Below are 16,957 nucleotides of genomic sequence, written 5' to 3'. Positions count from 1 at the left end.
CGCAAAGAAAGATGCCCCGGCAAAAGCAAAGACCGGAGGAAAGAAGAAAGAAAAGATAACTTTCGTAGACCCACCACAACAAACAGAGGATGAGGAGTGGGCCCTTGAGGAAACCGACCCGGAGAGGACCGAAGATAGAACGGTCCATGACGACGATCGTTCGGCTCGGAGTCCGAACGATGCCGAACAAAGCGCTAATCCTGAGACCACCGAGGGTGAAGAAGGGGGTGATACAGGAGCCAATGATGAAGGCTACGACAGGGAAGAGGCCGACGAAGCCGAGGCCGAAAGATTAGCCCAGAATATCTTTCAGGGCATCAACAAGCGAGACGAGGACGTTATAGACTTATATTTGGAGTGGCATGAGCACCGGTTCAGTACAAAATATAAAGATATCCTACCGAACTTCCCGCAACAGAATTGCATCGACAGGTTGGAGGAAGTAGAGGACATGATCTTACGCCTCACAAAATCCAATACAATTCAGGAGGTACAATGCCGAACCTGTCTCCTGATACCGAGAAGCCATCTTCGGAAACTAAGAAGGCGCATCCGGAAAATTAAGGAGGAGTATACCGAAGGGGGATCGGTGGACACCGTAGCACCGCGGGTGTTATCTAAGCTTGAAAAGGGCAAATTGGAAATATGTCAAGAAATAGAGCGGCTGGAAGCAATATGCAATCAAAAACAAGTTCCGGTATATACCGCTCCGGTAATCGAAGAATTTCCACTTGACTATCCAACACCTCCAAGGGAGGAAGTTGAGGCACCGATATTGGATGATGAGCAACCGATATTGGAAGAAGAGATACCAAATTTGGAAATTGCGGTAACGAACTTGGAGGATGCGGCAACATTAGAACTTCCAAATGAGAGTGCTGCACTGATAGACTCCAGTGAGAGAGCCGATCCAGATCCCACCGAGCAATCAACTCCTCCTCCACAACCGGAAGTCACCGTTTCAGTCCCTTCTAAATAATGGATTGATGACCGACTTCAAAAGTTTGAAGCATCAGTTTCGGAGCGGGTTGAGGACCGACTTCAGCAGCTTGACGCATCCATATCAGAGCGGATCGATGACCGCGTTCAAGAACACGACGTGTCCAAGCTTCAACCGCTCAAGGATAAATGCAAGAACATATTTGATTCGGCCCTGAAGTTCTCCGACGTGACAAAGCAGCTTCTGGATCAACATCAAGCACGCCTAGCAGAACTCAGCACCGGACTGTGGGAAGAGGCCGGTGAGCGCGAAAAATGGGCTCAGCGAACCGCAACTCTGGAAGGTATGACCTCGGACTTAAAGAAGGACTTCGAACAAGTCGACACGACAATGAACCGGGTCTCAGAACTCGAAAAGTCGAACGAGAATCTCGTGGCCGAAGTAAAGGCACTTACCGCACAGATGGCAGAAATTCTGAAAGCTAAGGAGAATGCGGACGCCGCGGCTATAGAGGCTGATGCTCAGGTTGCTAAAAGAGTCCAGGATGCGCTGGACGCCGAAGCTAGCAGAGATAAAGAGGCACCGCGATCGTCTCAACTAACCGAAGCAGAATTGGAAGCTGAAAGAATAAGAAGAGCCGAGGCCTTATACCCAGGGTATGCCGAGAAAGTGGCAAGTCAAGCTGCGGAGGATGCCGCACGGTTGGAAAGAGAATCACGAAGGCTGGAGGGCTTTGCAAAGGAACACGAGAAGAAGAAGAAAGCGGCCGCCTCCGTTTCCGCACCGAAGAAGAGACAGAGGCCGGCTCCTAAGAAAGTTCAGATTGCCGAGATGTTCAATGAAATCTCTTAACCAATCACTGCGGGTACTTCGCAGCAAGCCGACCTAGTCGAGGACGAAGTCGAAGAACAGCTGCGGTCCCGGTCTAAAAGACAAAGACCCTCCCAGCAGACCAGGCAACCGATACCGAAGAAAAAGAAGAGTGCCTATGAATTCACAGACTCTGAATAGGGACTATACTTCCTTTTCTTATTTGCCTTAGTATTTATGCTTTGTCTTTTCCGGTCATCTATAAATATATATAAAGTTATTTTTGAATCCGGCCTTATTTTGCATTTCTACTTAGTTTTGATAATTTTAAATAAAATAATCAAAAAGGGAGAAATTGTTAGATAAATTCAGACCGGTTCAAATAAACCTAACTTAAACAAACTTCCCATGCAGGAACAAGGAACCGGACCGGATGAACAAAAGAACTGACTGAAGAAACCTAACCGGTCAAGATACCAAACCGATCAAGTGTATTCGGAACGTGACCGCACAAAGGAAGGATCGGCCAAAGCTCAAAACCGGAACCATCAAACAGCCGATCATCCACAAGACAAGAATAACCGGAAGAAGTCCGGTTACGTCACTACCAAAAGACAATCGGCCAAGTCAAGCGGCCGACCAGTACAAGAAGACATTTTGGGTATCTTTTGAGAATGATACCAAAGGAACAGACTGAACACTTCCATATCCATGCAAGTCTGAGAAAAGACTGTAGGCTGCAGAAAACCGTACTACCGAATCATTCTACTTCGGGATAAGCCAGAAAGAAAATCTTCAAAGTACAGACAACTGTCCAAACAGACTGCCTACATCAAGTAAAAGACAAACCCGGCAGGTTTGCCTTACAGGCCGGCAGGTCTGAGACAGGATACCAGGTCTGAGATTGACCATCAGGTCTGAGGAGACGACCGCAGGTCTGAGACGACCGCAGGTCTGAGACACTGAATCACTGCACTTCTGACCAGCCAATCAGATTCAAGGCAGTGAAATATGACCGTTGGCATATTTCACCTATAAAAGGAGGCAGTTGCATAAGAGTAAATGCGGGACATTAAGCGACATCAAGCTAGACAAGTGAAGCGTTGAGAGCATTTATTACAAGTGATAAAACTGTGTTATTCTAAGTGCTAAACTCTAAGTGTGTGTTACAATTTCGGTGTGAATTGTAAGAGCATTATCGAGCAGGAAATAAGTCTCGATCGGATTGTACTTGTATTCCTTAGTGAATATCCTTCTCGCGGTTTCGAGAGGAAGGGGTGACGTAGGAGCTTTATCTCCGAACATCCATAAAATCTTCTGTGTTATTTACTTTCTGTTGCCTTCATTATATAACCGACTAACCTAACCATACCGCTCAAAACCAACTCTATACTGACCATACCGAACATCCAGATTACCGAAACCGACCCACTATCTTCAAATTTCCATCATCCGAAACCGATTCCGCCTATCATACAAGTGTGCCGCTTCAACCTGAAAGCAAACCTCTTCCGCGCTTGAACCTAGTTCAAGGGTTTGTGACAGGTTGTGTAGTATTGAAACTCCGGTGTTAATCTCTAACCGGATTAACCACTACCCTTCGAGTGAGAACCGATAACCGGTCCAACCCCCGGTCCACCAGCGGCGACCTAGATCCTAACAAGGATAGTTTCATAAAATAATATTTTGACAAAGATCTGTTTGAGATTTATTTTTAGATCATTCCTTAAAACTGATATTCTTCAGGTACTTTCATCACCGTTGACATTAGCCTCAAGTACCAACATTTAAATATTATTATTACATTTTTAAATACACGAAAAACATATGCATGTATAGGACCTAAAGAATAATTGGTTAAATAAAATGTAATAAAACCAATTTTTTCAAAAGTTAAGACTTTATAAAGTAGAGACCATATTAAATGGGTACGAATGATATAGCGCGGAAAGTCCTTTCTCGAGTATTACCAAATAACGAACCAAAAAGAGACTTTAGTCAAAAATACATTTGTAGATGTATAATTTTATTGATGTTGAAAATAAATTGGCAACTCTTATCAAATAAATAATCTTTTAAATTAATTATTTTTAATTAGTTTAAATACATATTTCTTTAATCAAATTTTATTTTGATTATTTTAAATCTAAAAGATTATTTGAAATTTGATCAAAATTAACTATTGTTCTAATTAATTTCAAAATATGAGGACATATTTCTATAAATCTTTTAAAATGATGTTTTATTAAAAAGTATTCTTGACACGCAAACTGATATTATATAAAAATAAAAATTCGAGTTCTTGAATTGTTTAAAATGAGCAGTTATTGTTCATATTTTGGTTTCATTCAAGCATATGAAACATAAGGAAGTTATTGGTAAACTCCTCACATTTCATTAAAGATTAAAAACCAATAACCCGTTTTTTACCTCAAAACTGTTTAAATTGAATGAGACATCATCCTGATCGAATGACACATCGGGATGATGTTATAAATGATACTTGGACCATATGAAGCTTCTTGTGCCCTTAATCAAAGGATCGGGACCTCAATCGAAATCGTCAAACTTATAGTTTGTTGTTATTGAGGACTGAAAAACCTAGTTCATGTTTAACCCAGGTCTAAGAAAAGAGCGAGAGCACCTCACACTCAAGACCGAGGGAAGTTAGCCCAAAGATAACCTAGGACCGAGAGCACCTCGCACCTAAGACTGCGAAAAATTAGTCTAAGGCTAACTTAGGACCGAACAATTCCTTGAGCCTCGACCGAGAAATTTTATGCATGACCGAGAATTCTCGCACCCTGACCAAGGACTACTACACCCATGATCGATGAATCACGCACCCGACCGAGAGTCTTTAGCACCTTGACTGAGAGTTCTCACACCTCACCGAGGGACCTCGACCTAGGACAGAGGGCTTTAGCCCAAGACCGAAGGAAATCACACCTAGGACCAAGAGGACCAGTCATAGGGCCTATTTGGTTTGGATTTTAAATTTTCAAAATTATTTTTATAATTTTGGAATCTCAGACTATTTTCTAAAATTTGAAAAAAAAAGAAAATGATTTCAAAATATTTTTAAAATATTTTTATATAAAAATATTTTGATAAGGACCTATTTGGGATTTATTTTTAGATTATAATACCCTAAAACTAATATTTTTCACATACTTTCCTCACTAATCGTCCACATCAGCCTAATGTACCAGCATTTAAATATTTTTTTTACAATTTTAAATACACGAAAAACTTGTACATGTCTAGGACCTGAAGAATAATTTATTAAATAAAATGTAACAAAATCAATTTTTTAAAAGTTAAGACTTTATTAAGTAGAGACTATTTTTAACGGGTAAAAAGGATATAGCGCGAAATGTGATTTCTCAAGTATCACCGAACATCGAACCAAAAAGTGACTCTGGTCAAAAATACGTCTATAGACATATAATTTTATTGATTTTAAAAACAAATTGATGACTCTTATCAAATAAATAATCTTTTAAATTAATTATTTTTAATTAATATAAATAAACATATCTTTAATCAAAAAACATTATTTGAAATTTGATCAAAATTAATTATTGTTATAATTAATTTCAAAATGTCATACATATATATATATATATCTTTTAAAAATAATATTTTATTAAAAAATATTTCCGACACGTAAACCGATGTTGAAAATTTTCGAACCTTGAGTTTTTTCTGGGACAAAGATTTTCCGAGGATTACAACATCTTTCAAAATATTTATCTAAAAAATATGGAGTTCACATAGTTGAAATTATGAAAACATTTTTCTATCCAAGCATCAAACTCTCATGATTTTTCTAAAAACCCTCTGGATTTTTGACACCCTTTCAGAGAGATTTCATGAATTTTTCAAAGATGTGCATATGTGATGTTTTGCCTAAATGTTTCTGTTTTGTAAGTTTTATACATATGAGGGAAAATCTATGAGCCCACCCCCCAAAAAATTAATTTTTATTTTTATTTTTTTAAGGTACAAGTGTGACACTACCCCATAATTTCTTAAATTTTTAGGTTAATACAATATTTTTTTATCTAATTAAAAAAAACATACCTTTATCTACTCTCGTTGTATCCATAATTTTTTCGTTATTTTTTGTAAGTCTACTCTAATTTTTTTTCAAGTTATTTTAACTCAGGTTCCTAAATTCGTCCCTATGTATATATGTTTTATTTCATTTTATTATACTTGTATATGTCTAAACAAATGTAGATAATCATAACTAACCTCAATGTTAAAAACATGTTAAAAATGAAAACTATATAGAGTAAAGTGTGTATATATTTTAAAATGCCAAAATTTTTGTTGTAGAGACTCTTAAGACCTTATGAGACATACACTCTTAGTCTTTTCCCGACACGTAACCAAGTACCAAACTCATAAAAAATCTATAATTATGACGTACTTACACCTATATTATTTTCTTCATTTAAAAAAATTATGTGACAACTCTTTAGTCGTGAGGTTTATTCTTATTCAAAAAATTTTAAAAAAAAAACTTATATATATCAACCTCCTATTAAATTTTCAATCTCATATTAGATTCGAAAAGATAGTTAATTATGTGGTTGACTGTAAAGTCTATAATTTTTTATTGCTTTATTTTTCGATATAATTAAAAAAATAAATTTGATGGGAAATAAATGCAATAATCTTTTCATGGGTTAGACGGACAAATGATTAAATTTGGAGAGATATTCAAATCGTGATGCACGACATTACTCGCACGTGCAGAATAGTCTTGATCGCACAATAAAAATCGAAATTATGTTAGAATCTAAATATTGATTTATGCCGAATTCACACAACTAAGTTTATATGCAAATGTTTGTTTTTGCCAAACTAAAATAACTAGCATGTATCCCGTGCATTTGCACGAGTAATAATATAAAAAACCGTGAAAAAAATATTACGGTAAAAATTTTGCGGGCGGGTCAACCCATAATCTGACCCAAGTTTCCATTTACTCTCACATATATCCAAATTAACCACAGCTCTCGACCCGACAATCCGGACACTTTAAAAATTAAGCATCATTATATATATATATATATATTAGTTAGTTAAAAAGTTGAACTTATGTTGTTAAAATGTCACGCGTTTATCAAATTTTGGGTTGAATTTAAAATATAAATTGTTATTAGCCTAGTTGGTTAAAAAGTTGTACTTGTTTTGTTAGGTTGCAAGTTTGAACCATACCTATAGTATTTTTAATTTTATTTTTAACCGTTTTAATTTTATGAACGGGTCAACCCACAATCCGACCCAAGTATCAATTTACTCTCACATATATCCAAATTAACCACAGCTCTCCACCCGGCAATCCGGACACTTTAAAAATTAAGCATCATTATATACATATATAAAACTCGAAATTATGTTAGAATGTAAATATTGATTTATGCCGAATTCACACAACTAAGTTTATATGCAAATGTTTGTTTTTGCCAAACTAAAATAAATAGCATGTATCCCGTGCATTTGCACGAATAATAATATAAAAAACAGTGAAAAAATATTACGGTAAAATTTTTATGGGCGGGTCAACCCATAATCCGACCCAAATATCCATTTACTCTCACATATATCCAAATTAACCACAGCTCTCGACCCGACAATCCGGACACTTTAAAAATTAAATATCATTATATATATATATATATATATTAGTTAGTTAAAAAGTTAAACTTATATTGTTAAAATGTCACGCGTTTATCAAATTTTGGGTTGAATTTAAAATATAAATTGTTATTAGCCTAGTTGGTTAAAAGGTTGTACTTGTTTTGTTAGGTTGCAAGTTTGAACCGTACCTATAGTATTTTTAAATTTATTTTTAACTGTTTTAATTTTATGGGCGGGTCAACCCACAATCTGACCCAAATATCCATTTACTCTCACATATATCCAAATTAACCACAGCTCTCGACCCGACAATCCGAACACTATAAAAATTAAACATCATTATGTATATATATAAAACTCGAAATTATGTTAGAATCTAAATATTGATTTATGCCGAATTCACACAACTAAGTTTATATGCAAATGTTTGTTTTTGCCAAACTAAAATAACTAGCATGTATCCCGTGCATTTGCACGAGTAATAATATAAAAAACCGTGAAAAAAATATTACGGTAAAATTTTATGGGCGGGTCAACCCATAATCCGACCCAAGTATCAATTTACTCTCACATATATCATAATTAACCACAGCTCTCGACCCGACAATCCGGACACTTTAAAAATTAAGCATCATTATATATATATATATATATATATATATATATATATATTAGTTAGTTAAAAAGTTGAACTTATATTGTTAAAATGTCACACGTTTATCAAATTTTGGGTTGAATTTAAAATATAAATTGTTATTAACCTAGTTGGTTAAAAGGTTGTACTTGTTTTGTTAGGTTGCAAGTTCGAACCATACCTATAATATTTTTAATTTTATTTTTAACCGTTTTAATTTTATGGGCGGGTCAACCCACAATCCGACCCAAGTATCCATTTACTGTCATATATATCCAAATTAACCACAGCTCTCGACCCGGCAATCCGGACACTTTAAAAATTAAGCATCATTATATATATATAGATTAGTTAGTTAAAAAGTTGAACTTATATTGTTAAAATGTCACCCGTTTATCAAATTTTGGGTTGAATTTAAAATATATATAAAAATTAAGCATTATTTTTATATATATATAGATTATATAATCTATATATATAATGATGCTTAATTTTTAAAGTGTCCGGATTGCCGGGTCGAGAGCTGTGGTTAATTTGGATACTTGGGTCGGATTGTGGGTTGACCCGTTCTTAAATTTAAAACGGTTAAAAATAAAATTAAAAATGCTAGAGGTATGTTTCGAACTTGCAACCTAACAAAACAAGTACAATTCTTTAACCAACTAGGCTACAAAGACTTTATATTTTAAATTCAACACCAAATTTGATTAACGCGGGACGTTTTAACATTAATGTAAGTTCAACTTTTTAACTAACTAATCTATATATATATAATGATGCTTAATTTTTAAAGTGTCCGGATTGCCGGGTCGAGAGCTGTGGTTAATTTGGATACTTGGGTCGGATTTTGGGTTGACCCGTTCTTAAATTTAAAACGGTTAAAAATAAAATTAAAAATGCTAGAGGTATGTTTCGAACTTGCAACCTAACAAAACAAGTACAACTCGTTAACCAACTAGGCTACAAAGACTTTATATTTTAAATTCAACACCAAATTTGATAAACGCGGGACGTTTTAACATTAATGTAAGTTCAACTTTTTAACTAACTAATCTATATATATATAATGATGCTTAATTTTTAAAGTGTCCGGATTGCCGGGTCGAGAGTTGTGGTTAATTTGGATACTTGGGTCGGATTGTGGATTGACCCGTTCTTAAATTTAAAACGGTTAAAAATAAAATTAGAAATGCTAGAGGTATGTTTCGAACTTGCAACCTAACAAAACAAGTACAACTCTTTAACCAACTAGGCTACAAAGACTTTATATTTTAAATTCAACACCAAATTTGATAAACGCGAGACGTTTTAACATTAATGTAAGTTCAACTTTTTAACTAACTAATCTATATATATATAATGATGCTTAATTTTTAAAGTGTCCGGATTGCCGGGTCGAGAGCTGTGGTTAATTTGGATACTTGGGTCGGATTGTGGGTTGACCCGTTCTTAAATTTAAAACGGTTAAAAATAAAATTAAAAATGCTAGAGGTATGTTTCGAACTTGCAACCTAACAAAACAAGTACAACTCTTTAACCAACTAAGCTACAAAGACTTTATATTTTAAATTCAACACCAAATTTGATAAACGCGGGACGTTTTAACATTAATGTAAGTTCAACTTTTTAACTAACTAATCTATATATATATAATGATGATTAATTTTTAAAGTGTCCGGATTGCCGGGTCGAGAGCTGTGGTTAATTTGGATACTTGGGTCGGATTGTGGGTTGACCCGTTCTTAAATTTAAAACGGTCAAAAATAAAATTAAAAATGCTAGAGGTATGTTTCGAACTTGCAACCTAACAAAACAAGTACAACTCTTTAACCAACTAAGCTACAAAGACTTTATATTTTAAATTCAACACCAAATTTGATAAACGCGGGACGTTTTAATATTAATATAAGTTCAACTTTTTAATTAACTAATATATAATGACGTTGAGTAAATGGATACTTGGGTCGGATTATGTGTTGACCCACCCATAAACTTAAAACGGTTAAAAATAAAATTAAAAATGTTATCCGTAATTTTTTTACGTTGAGTAAATGGATACTTGGGTCGGATTATGTGTTGACCCACTCATAAACTTAAAACGGTTAAAAATAAAATTAAAAATGTTATCCGTAATTTTTTTCGCGGTTTTTTATATTATTACTCGTACAAATGCACGGCTAAATGCTAGTTTCCTTAATTTGAGAAAAATAAATATTTTGTTATTTTAATTTTAAAATATTTTATAAATAATATTAAATAAGAAAAAAGGAATTGTTAGAGGTGAGGGAGGGCATTCATTGACCATGAATAGGGAGGGCTTTAGACTTTTTGTTCCTTCCTACCCCAATGATTTCTTGCCTTCCTTCCTCTCTGTCCCTCTCTCTCTCCTCCCCTACCTCGATGTGGTGTTGATTGACTTCGCCGATTGTATCCCTGTAGTTGCTAATTCCGGACGCGATTGTCTCCTTCTCTCCAATTTCTAAAGCTTGCTCCTAGATGAATAATTTATTCTGGGTTCACCCACCAACCTATGAAGAAGAAGAAGTACTCAATTTGCGAAACTGATGAGATAGGAAGGTGAAATCTTTTATATTAATTATAATTATCAAGCTGAAAGAAGGTGTCTGATCGATTGATTGGAGAAAGCCCACAACCCACAAGTATTAATTTCGTTGAAGAGGAGATAGTTTTGTGATTGGTAAGCGTTTCTGTCTTTATTATTTGATTTATCTTGTGTTGAAGAGATAGATTTTCTGCTGGATTGTTATTATTGTGAAGAATCTAAATGCAATCAATGCTTTTATAACGTTAATGCAACAAAGCTGACATGCCCTGTCCCATGGTGGATGCAGGAATGTCTGAGGAAACTTTTGCACTACCTTCATTATCCTTCTCCTCTGATGATAATAATAAAAATGTTGAACATAATAAAGGAGCAGAGGCCTTAATAGACCAACAAGATAAAAGTGGGCCTTTGGTCGAGGAGTCCCAAAGGGCTCCTCCTCTGATCAGTGCCATCGATACACTTGAACCTGGAAAGGAAATAGTTTCAAATATCAGCACAACAACTTCCAATGGATTTCCAAACTCAGTGCTTCAGATATTAGAAGAGGGAAATGCAACTCCTCCTCCTCCTACCACTACTACCGGGTTTCATGATAAATCCCATCCATCAATATCAACACCAACACCAACAACTTTGGATGAATCAAAAGGAGCAGATGTCTTGAAATCTGTTCAATCAATATCTCATGATGTAAAAGAAGAAAAGCCTAATAATGATGCTAGTAGTAGACCACCCACAACCAGCAGAGAAATTATAAAAGAAGTTGATCATGCCAGACAATCCAGTTTGGACGAGAGGGTCTTGGCTAAAACATTGGATGACCCAGATGACCGTCGCCACAATCTTCCTTCTTCTTCTTCTACTTCTAATGCTCCTCATCAACTCAAGAAGGTTGTTCAGAGGGCTGTTCCAAACTACAGAGGTTTAATTGACACTGCCTCACCTATTGAATCTGTTAAAGAGGCTGTTTCCAAGTTTGGTGGAATTGTTGATTGGAAGGCCCATAAAGTTCAGACTGTAGAGGTAAAATCTTTTAATTTCATTCCCAGTATATATAATTTTAACTTGACAATAATCTCTGTCTCTCTCTTGCCTTGCAGAAGCGTAAGGTCATTGAAAATGAACTGGAGAAAGTGCAGAATGAAATCCCTATTTACAAAAAACAAGCTCAGGATGCTGAAGAGGCGAAAGACCGAGTCTCCAAGGAACTGGAATCAACCAAGAGACTAATAGAAGAACTGAAACTCAACCTTGAGAAATCCCAAATGGAAGAACATCAAGCAAAGCAGGATGCTCAACTGGCCAGGCTGAGGGTGCAGGAGATGGAGCAAGGTGTTGCCGACGAGTCCAGTGTGGCTGCAAAGGCCCAGCTCGAGGTGGCCCAAGGCCGCCATGCTACCGCCATCTCTGACCTTAAATCTGTTACAGATGAGCTCCAACAACTTTCTCAAGACTATTCTTTGCTCCTCACCGAGAAAGACTTGGCCATTAAGAAATCAGACGAGGCTCTTTCTGCTGCAAGGGAAGTCGAAAAGACAGTTGAGGACCTCACTATTCAGCTAATCACCTCCAAAGAATCTTTGGAGTCTGCACATACTGCCCTTCTGGAAGCTGAGGAGCACAGAATTGGAACTTCCATGGCAATAGACCAAGATACTCTATATTGGGAAAAGGAACTCAATCAGACAGACCTCCAGTTACACAAATTAAACCAACAGATACTTTCCGCAAGGGACCTTAACTCAAAGTTACACTCAGCTTCCGATCTCTTGGCCGCCTTAAAAGCAGAATTATCAGCTTATATGGAATCAAAAATCAACAATACACATGAACAAGCGGTTGCATTGGCCGTCCAGAAGGATCATCTTGAACAAGTGAAGCAAAACATAGAGAAATCCACAACCGAAGTGAATATCTTGAAGCTAGCTGCTTCATCCTTAAAAGCGGAGCTTGAAAAGGAAAATTCAACCCTTGCCACCATTAAGCAGAGAGAAGGAATGGCGTCGGTTGCAGTTGCATCTCTGGAAGCAGAGCTGAAGAGGATGAGATCTGAAATCGCCGTCATCCAGACGAAGGAGAAGGAAGCGAGAGAGAAGATGGTGGAACTTCCGAAGATGCTGCAAGAGTCGGCTCTAGAAGCTGATCAGGCCAAATTGCTGGCTGTAGAAGCAAGGGAGAAAATGCAGAAAGCAAAGGAAGAAGCAGAGCAAACAAAGGCAGCAGCCAGCACTATCAAAAGTAGACTGCTTGCTGCTGAGAAGGAAATTGAGGCTTCGAGGGCTTCTGAGAAGTTGGCTCTAGCAGCGATCAACGCCTTAAAAGAGAGCGAGGAGTCAGCACAAACAGTGAAGCAGACGAATGGAGTGACAGTTTCGCTCGAGGAATACTATGAGCTTAGTAAGCGGGCACATGAGGCAGAGCAACAGGCGAATTCAAGGGTGACAAATGCAGTCTCCCAAATAGAGGTAGCCAAGGAATCTGAGTTGCAAACATTAAGGAAAATGGAAGAAGTTAATGTTCAACTTTGTGCTCAGAGAGAATCTCTGAAAGTAGCATTGGAGAAGGCTGAGAAATCCAAGGAAAGGAAGTTGGGGGTGGAGCAGGAGTTGAGGAAATGGAGGGCAGAGCATGAGGAACGACGACGAAAAGCTGCTGGTCTAGATAATCAGTTTAGTAAGAGCAGCATGGATGAGAAAATAGAAGGAAACAGCTTTATTCATGCGTCGCATCCAACCCAGAGGACCACAAGCTTGGTTAAGGTACCAGCATCAGACCAGAGTCAGGCTGAAACAACAGATGATGTGAAAGTCAGTAGTACTAAGAAGAAGAAGAAATCGTTTTTTCCACGTATCTTCATGTTCTTGACGAGAAAGAAGACATCAAGCAAGACATGATAATAATGTTGCCATCCGTTTCTCTTCTATTTCATCATTTTAAGCTTTTGTGTGAGTTTGAGTCAGATTGGGGTGGTACAGTCGCCCATGTTATAAGATTTGTTCATATTCTGTACACGATTTAGGATTAGGATAAACTTTCTTTCCAGTTGTATGGGAGCTGCTGCTTATCCTGAGATAGATAGCAGGTGTAAAGAATATATATATATATATTATTAGTGTTTGTGAGTTATTAGTCCTTCACATTTTTATTGTAAAGAGATTGGTTGATTGATTGTTGTTATAAAATTGAACTTGCTTTGTTTTGTGTCTAATTTTAGACAGACAGCCAGCCAAGCCAATCAATCCTTTATTTTGCTAGACGGTTCTTCTCAATATATAGCAAGTGTGTTTGTGTGTGTAAAAAAGATAAATTGTGTGTGACAACAGGAGGAGTGAGAATATGCACAAGGAGGACCAAAGAGAAGTGGTTGTGAAAAAATATGCAGAGATCAAATTCCATTCAAATTAAGACCACTACTGCCACCAGGTTGAGATAGATAGATTCTCCTGATGTAAAAAGAAAAGATGTTTGTTTATAACAACATTAAATACTTATTAACAATTTGTTAGCAAGAAGTTAGCTATTCTTCCTCGTTCATATCAGTTTTTCTTACTCTGACTTGGGGTGTGGCGGCCATGTCAGACTCAGAAGAAAGAGTTGGTACCTAGGTGGCTACCCTTAATCTCCCATTGTGATCCAACAATGAACACTACACAGTTTTGATCTGATCGATGAATGAAGAAGGCAAGGGAAGGCTGTCTGTCTGATTGTCTAGAAGCATGATGCTGCTGGTACTCTTTAGAGCATTTTATTTTTTAGTTTTACTTTATCCTTCTTCCTCCGAGAAGCAATGGCCCATGTTCTAATCCTTTTTGCCTTAACCATCTCCTCCTCATGCACTTCTTCTGCTTGAATGTTTCCGTCGTCTTCATCCCCGAAATTCTGGTCTGTCATCTCTGTGTTGGGTTATATATTAAATAGGAGCAAATAAAAAGTTAGTTAAGCAGCCTTTATTCTATGAATGAAACTAAATAATTGGTGTGATGAAGTGTGATGATCAACAATATCTACCTGTCCTGCTCTCTGCTGCTATACACGAGGAGGAGGAAGAAGAGCCCTCTGCTAATATACCCTCCTTTCTTGAATTATCAGCCGCGGTTTGACTCCTTCCAGACCTAAAATGACGTATCCATGGATTCATTAACAGAAGAGCAGCACCATCTTCTTCTACTTCTGTCTGCCTTTTCCCATTGTTATTTCTCTCAAAATCTATTCTGCCCCATTGACCATCTCGGAGAACCTTGAACTGTGAAAAGACCATTTTTCATTCTGAACAAAAACCCACACACAAGATAAAAAAGACAAAGGAAGACAAGCATGCATCAATCTCACCTGCCGGCCAAATGGCTTATAAGAAGAAGAAGAAGAGGAGGCTTTGGACTGCTCCTTCTTCTCAAGAGTACTCAAGCCAATAAAATTATTAGTATACAATTGCTGAACAAACGAAGCTTCCATAGAATCCAAGTACAAGCTATGTTTTTCATCTGTCCATTCTGTCGACAGGGACATGGACTTGGACTCTCCAGATATGGCAGCAGCAGCATCCTCATCCTGCTGTTTGTTACATATTTCTAGTTATTAATATTATTAACATATCTAAGCAGAAAATAACATATGATTATGATCCAAGTTAATTAGAGCTGGAAGATGAAATATATATGCATGCAGATTACACCACCATATCTTTCCCATCCCTAGCTCTAGCATAGCACCCAAGTCACATTCTTCAAGATTCATTAATCCAATAAATGAAATCTAGCAGAAATATGATATATAAAGATTCAATGACCAAAAAGAAAAATGATTGTCCAAATGGCTAAACCCCAGACTGTAAACAAGCATAAAATGATCACCCACATAATTATATATAATTAGATACAAACATTAAAAAAATGCTGAAATGTCTAGACCCAATATTCTTAATTAGCAGATGATCACCATGTATAGAACAGGGACACTAGAACACGTTTAATTTGAAACAACAACATCAGATATTACCTTCATCGTACCGTGTCTGGAGCCAAGAGAGTCAACTGTAAGCGCCAACAAATTGCTCGGGGCAAACGTAGGGGGAGATGGTTCGTTGATCGTGTTATCCATCTAGCTTTGGGAAATCAACGGATCAGTGGGTAATAATTGTTTGAGAGAGAGATGGAGAACAACAAATCACAATTCACAAATGACAAATCACAAGTTAGAAGTCCACAAAAGGAACATCCATCCTAAAAGGAGAAGAGGGCCAGCTGGCGCCACTTTTACACGTGTCATGGGCTCTAGGGATGGACACCTCAGCTGGGATGAGGAGCCGAGGGAGTAGATATTTTTGATACCCATAAAATATCAGTCGATCAGTGGTGGGCGGGACCGGGGAAATGAGATATTTATTTTCATTTTTTTTAATATATATATAAATAAATAAATAGCTAAGGGATATTTATATTCGTCACATACAGGTTCACAAGAAATATTTTGGAGTATCACCGATTGGTATAGTAAGAAATTTTATTTTTATTTTATTAAAAGCAAAACAAAATATTAAAATAATAAAATTAGTTTAAAAAAATGAAAGCTTAAAATTTAACGTGTATTATTCAAATTATATTTAACCAAAATTAAATTTATATAATTCATTACTTAATTCATATTATTCAATAATATGATTTGAGTTGAGTTGAGTTGAGTTGGGTAAGGTATATTGAGTACCAAAATTTTTTTTTTCTTCCGTTACCATTTTGACATTTTGGTCTCGATTAACACGATATTAACCCATTTAACACATATTTGATTCGTTATACCACGTTTAACATGTTTTTGACTAATTTAGCACATTTTGACTAATTTAATATGTTTAACAATTATTTGACTCGTTTTGTTTTATTTAACATCTATTTGAGCCGTTTAAAACGTTTTTGACTTATTTAAAATATTTTTAGCGAATGTGTCTCTAGTTCTAACTAGGGCAGTTTGATGCATGTATTGAAAAATGCCCCTAGTATAACTAAGGCGTTTGAATGAAAGATCTTGAAAATGCCCCTAATATGGACTAGGACGATTCAAGTACATGACGCGAGTGTGCCACTAGTTCGAACTAGGGAGGTTGGATGCATGTCTTGAAAAATGGCCCTAGTATGACTAGGCATACTAGGGAGTTTTGAGCACATGATGCGAGAATGCAGAAAGACTTTTGATCATTTTGTCGCTTGATCAACTTTGGATCGAAACATTTTGAGCATTTTAAGACTTGTGGAAATTTTTGGACTATTTCAGATGAGATTGGTTTTACGTACCTTTTTTTTTTCTCGACGTAAAAGGTCATTAATAGTAAATTCTCAATCGTATATAAGTGATCGCTTTA

The 16,957-nt window shown here is 36.5% G+C and overlaps 2 protein-coding genes across 3 annotated transcripts; one reads left to right on the top strand and one right to left on the bottom strand.

Moving 5' to 3' along the window:
- The first annotated feature begins 10,378 nt into the window (after window positions 1–10,378).
- LOC124929261 (protein WEAK CHLOROPLAST MOVEMENT UNDER BLUE LIGHT 1-like) lies at window positions 10,379–13,813 on the top strand. Its single transcript, XM_047469577.1, has 3 exons — window positions 10,379–10,737; window positions 10,892–11,628; window positions 11,706–13,813. Exons 2-3 carry the CDS (start codon window positions 10,894–10,896, stop codon window positions 13,497–13,499), a joined length of 2,529 nt encoding a protein of 842 aa, XP_047325533.1. The 5' UTR covers window positions 10,379–10,737; window positions 10,892–10,893; the 3' UTR covers window positions 13,500–13,813.
- Window positions 13,814–14,028: 215 nt separating this feature from the next.
- LOC124932177 (cold-regulated protein 27-like) lies at window positions 14,029–15,798 on the bottom strand. Of its 2 annotated transcripts, none has more exons than XM_047472792.1 (4): window positions 15,601–15,798; window positions 14,935–15,156; window positions 14,614–14,848; window positions 14,029–14,498 (listed from the first exon to the last, which is right to left on the bottom strand). In XM_047472792.1, the coding sequence occupies exons 1-4, from the start codon at window positions 15,700–15,702 to the stop codon at window positions 14,341–14,343; spliced, it is 717 nt and encodes a 238-aa protein (XP_047328748.1). In that variant the 5' UTR covers window positions 15,703–15,798; the 3' UTR covers window positions 14,029–14,340. The 2 variants fall into 2 exon arrangements, with proteins under 2 accessions (XP_047328748.1, XP_047328749.1); XM_047472793.1 differs by having other exon boundaries at window positions 14,935–15,153.
- Window positions 15,799–16,957: the final 1,159 nt, after the last annotated feature.

The sequence above is a fragment of the Impatiens glandulifera genome, chromosome 3, assembly GCF_907164915.1.
Source record: "Impatiens glandulifera chromosome 3, dImpGla2.1, whole genome shotgun sequence".
In the NCBI taxonomy this organism is placed as follows: domain Eukaryota; kingdom Viridiplantae; phylum Streptophyta; class Magnoliopsida; order Ericales; family Balsaminaceae; genus Impatiens; species Impatiens glandulifera.
Note: the sequence above shows the minus strand (reverse complement) of the source record. Positions and strands in the feature narration are given on the sequence as shown.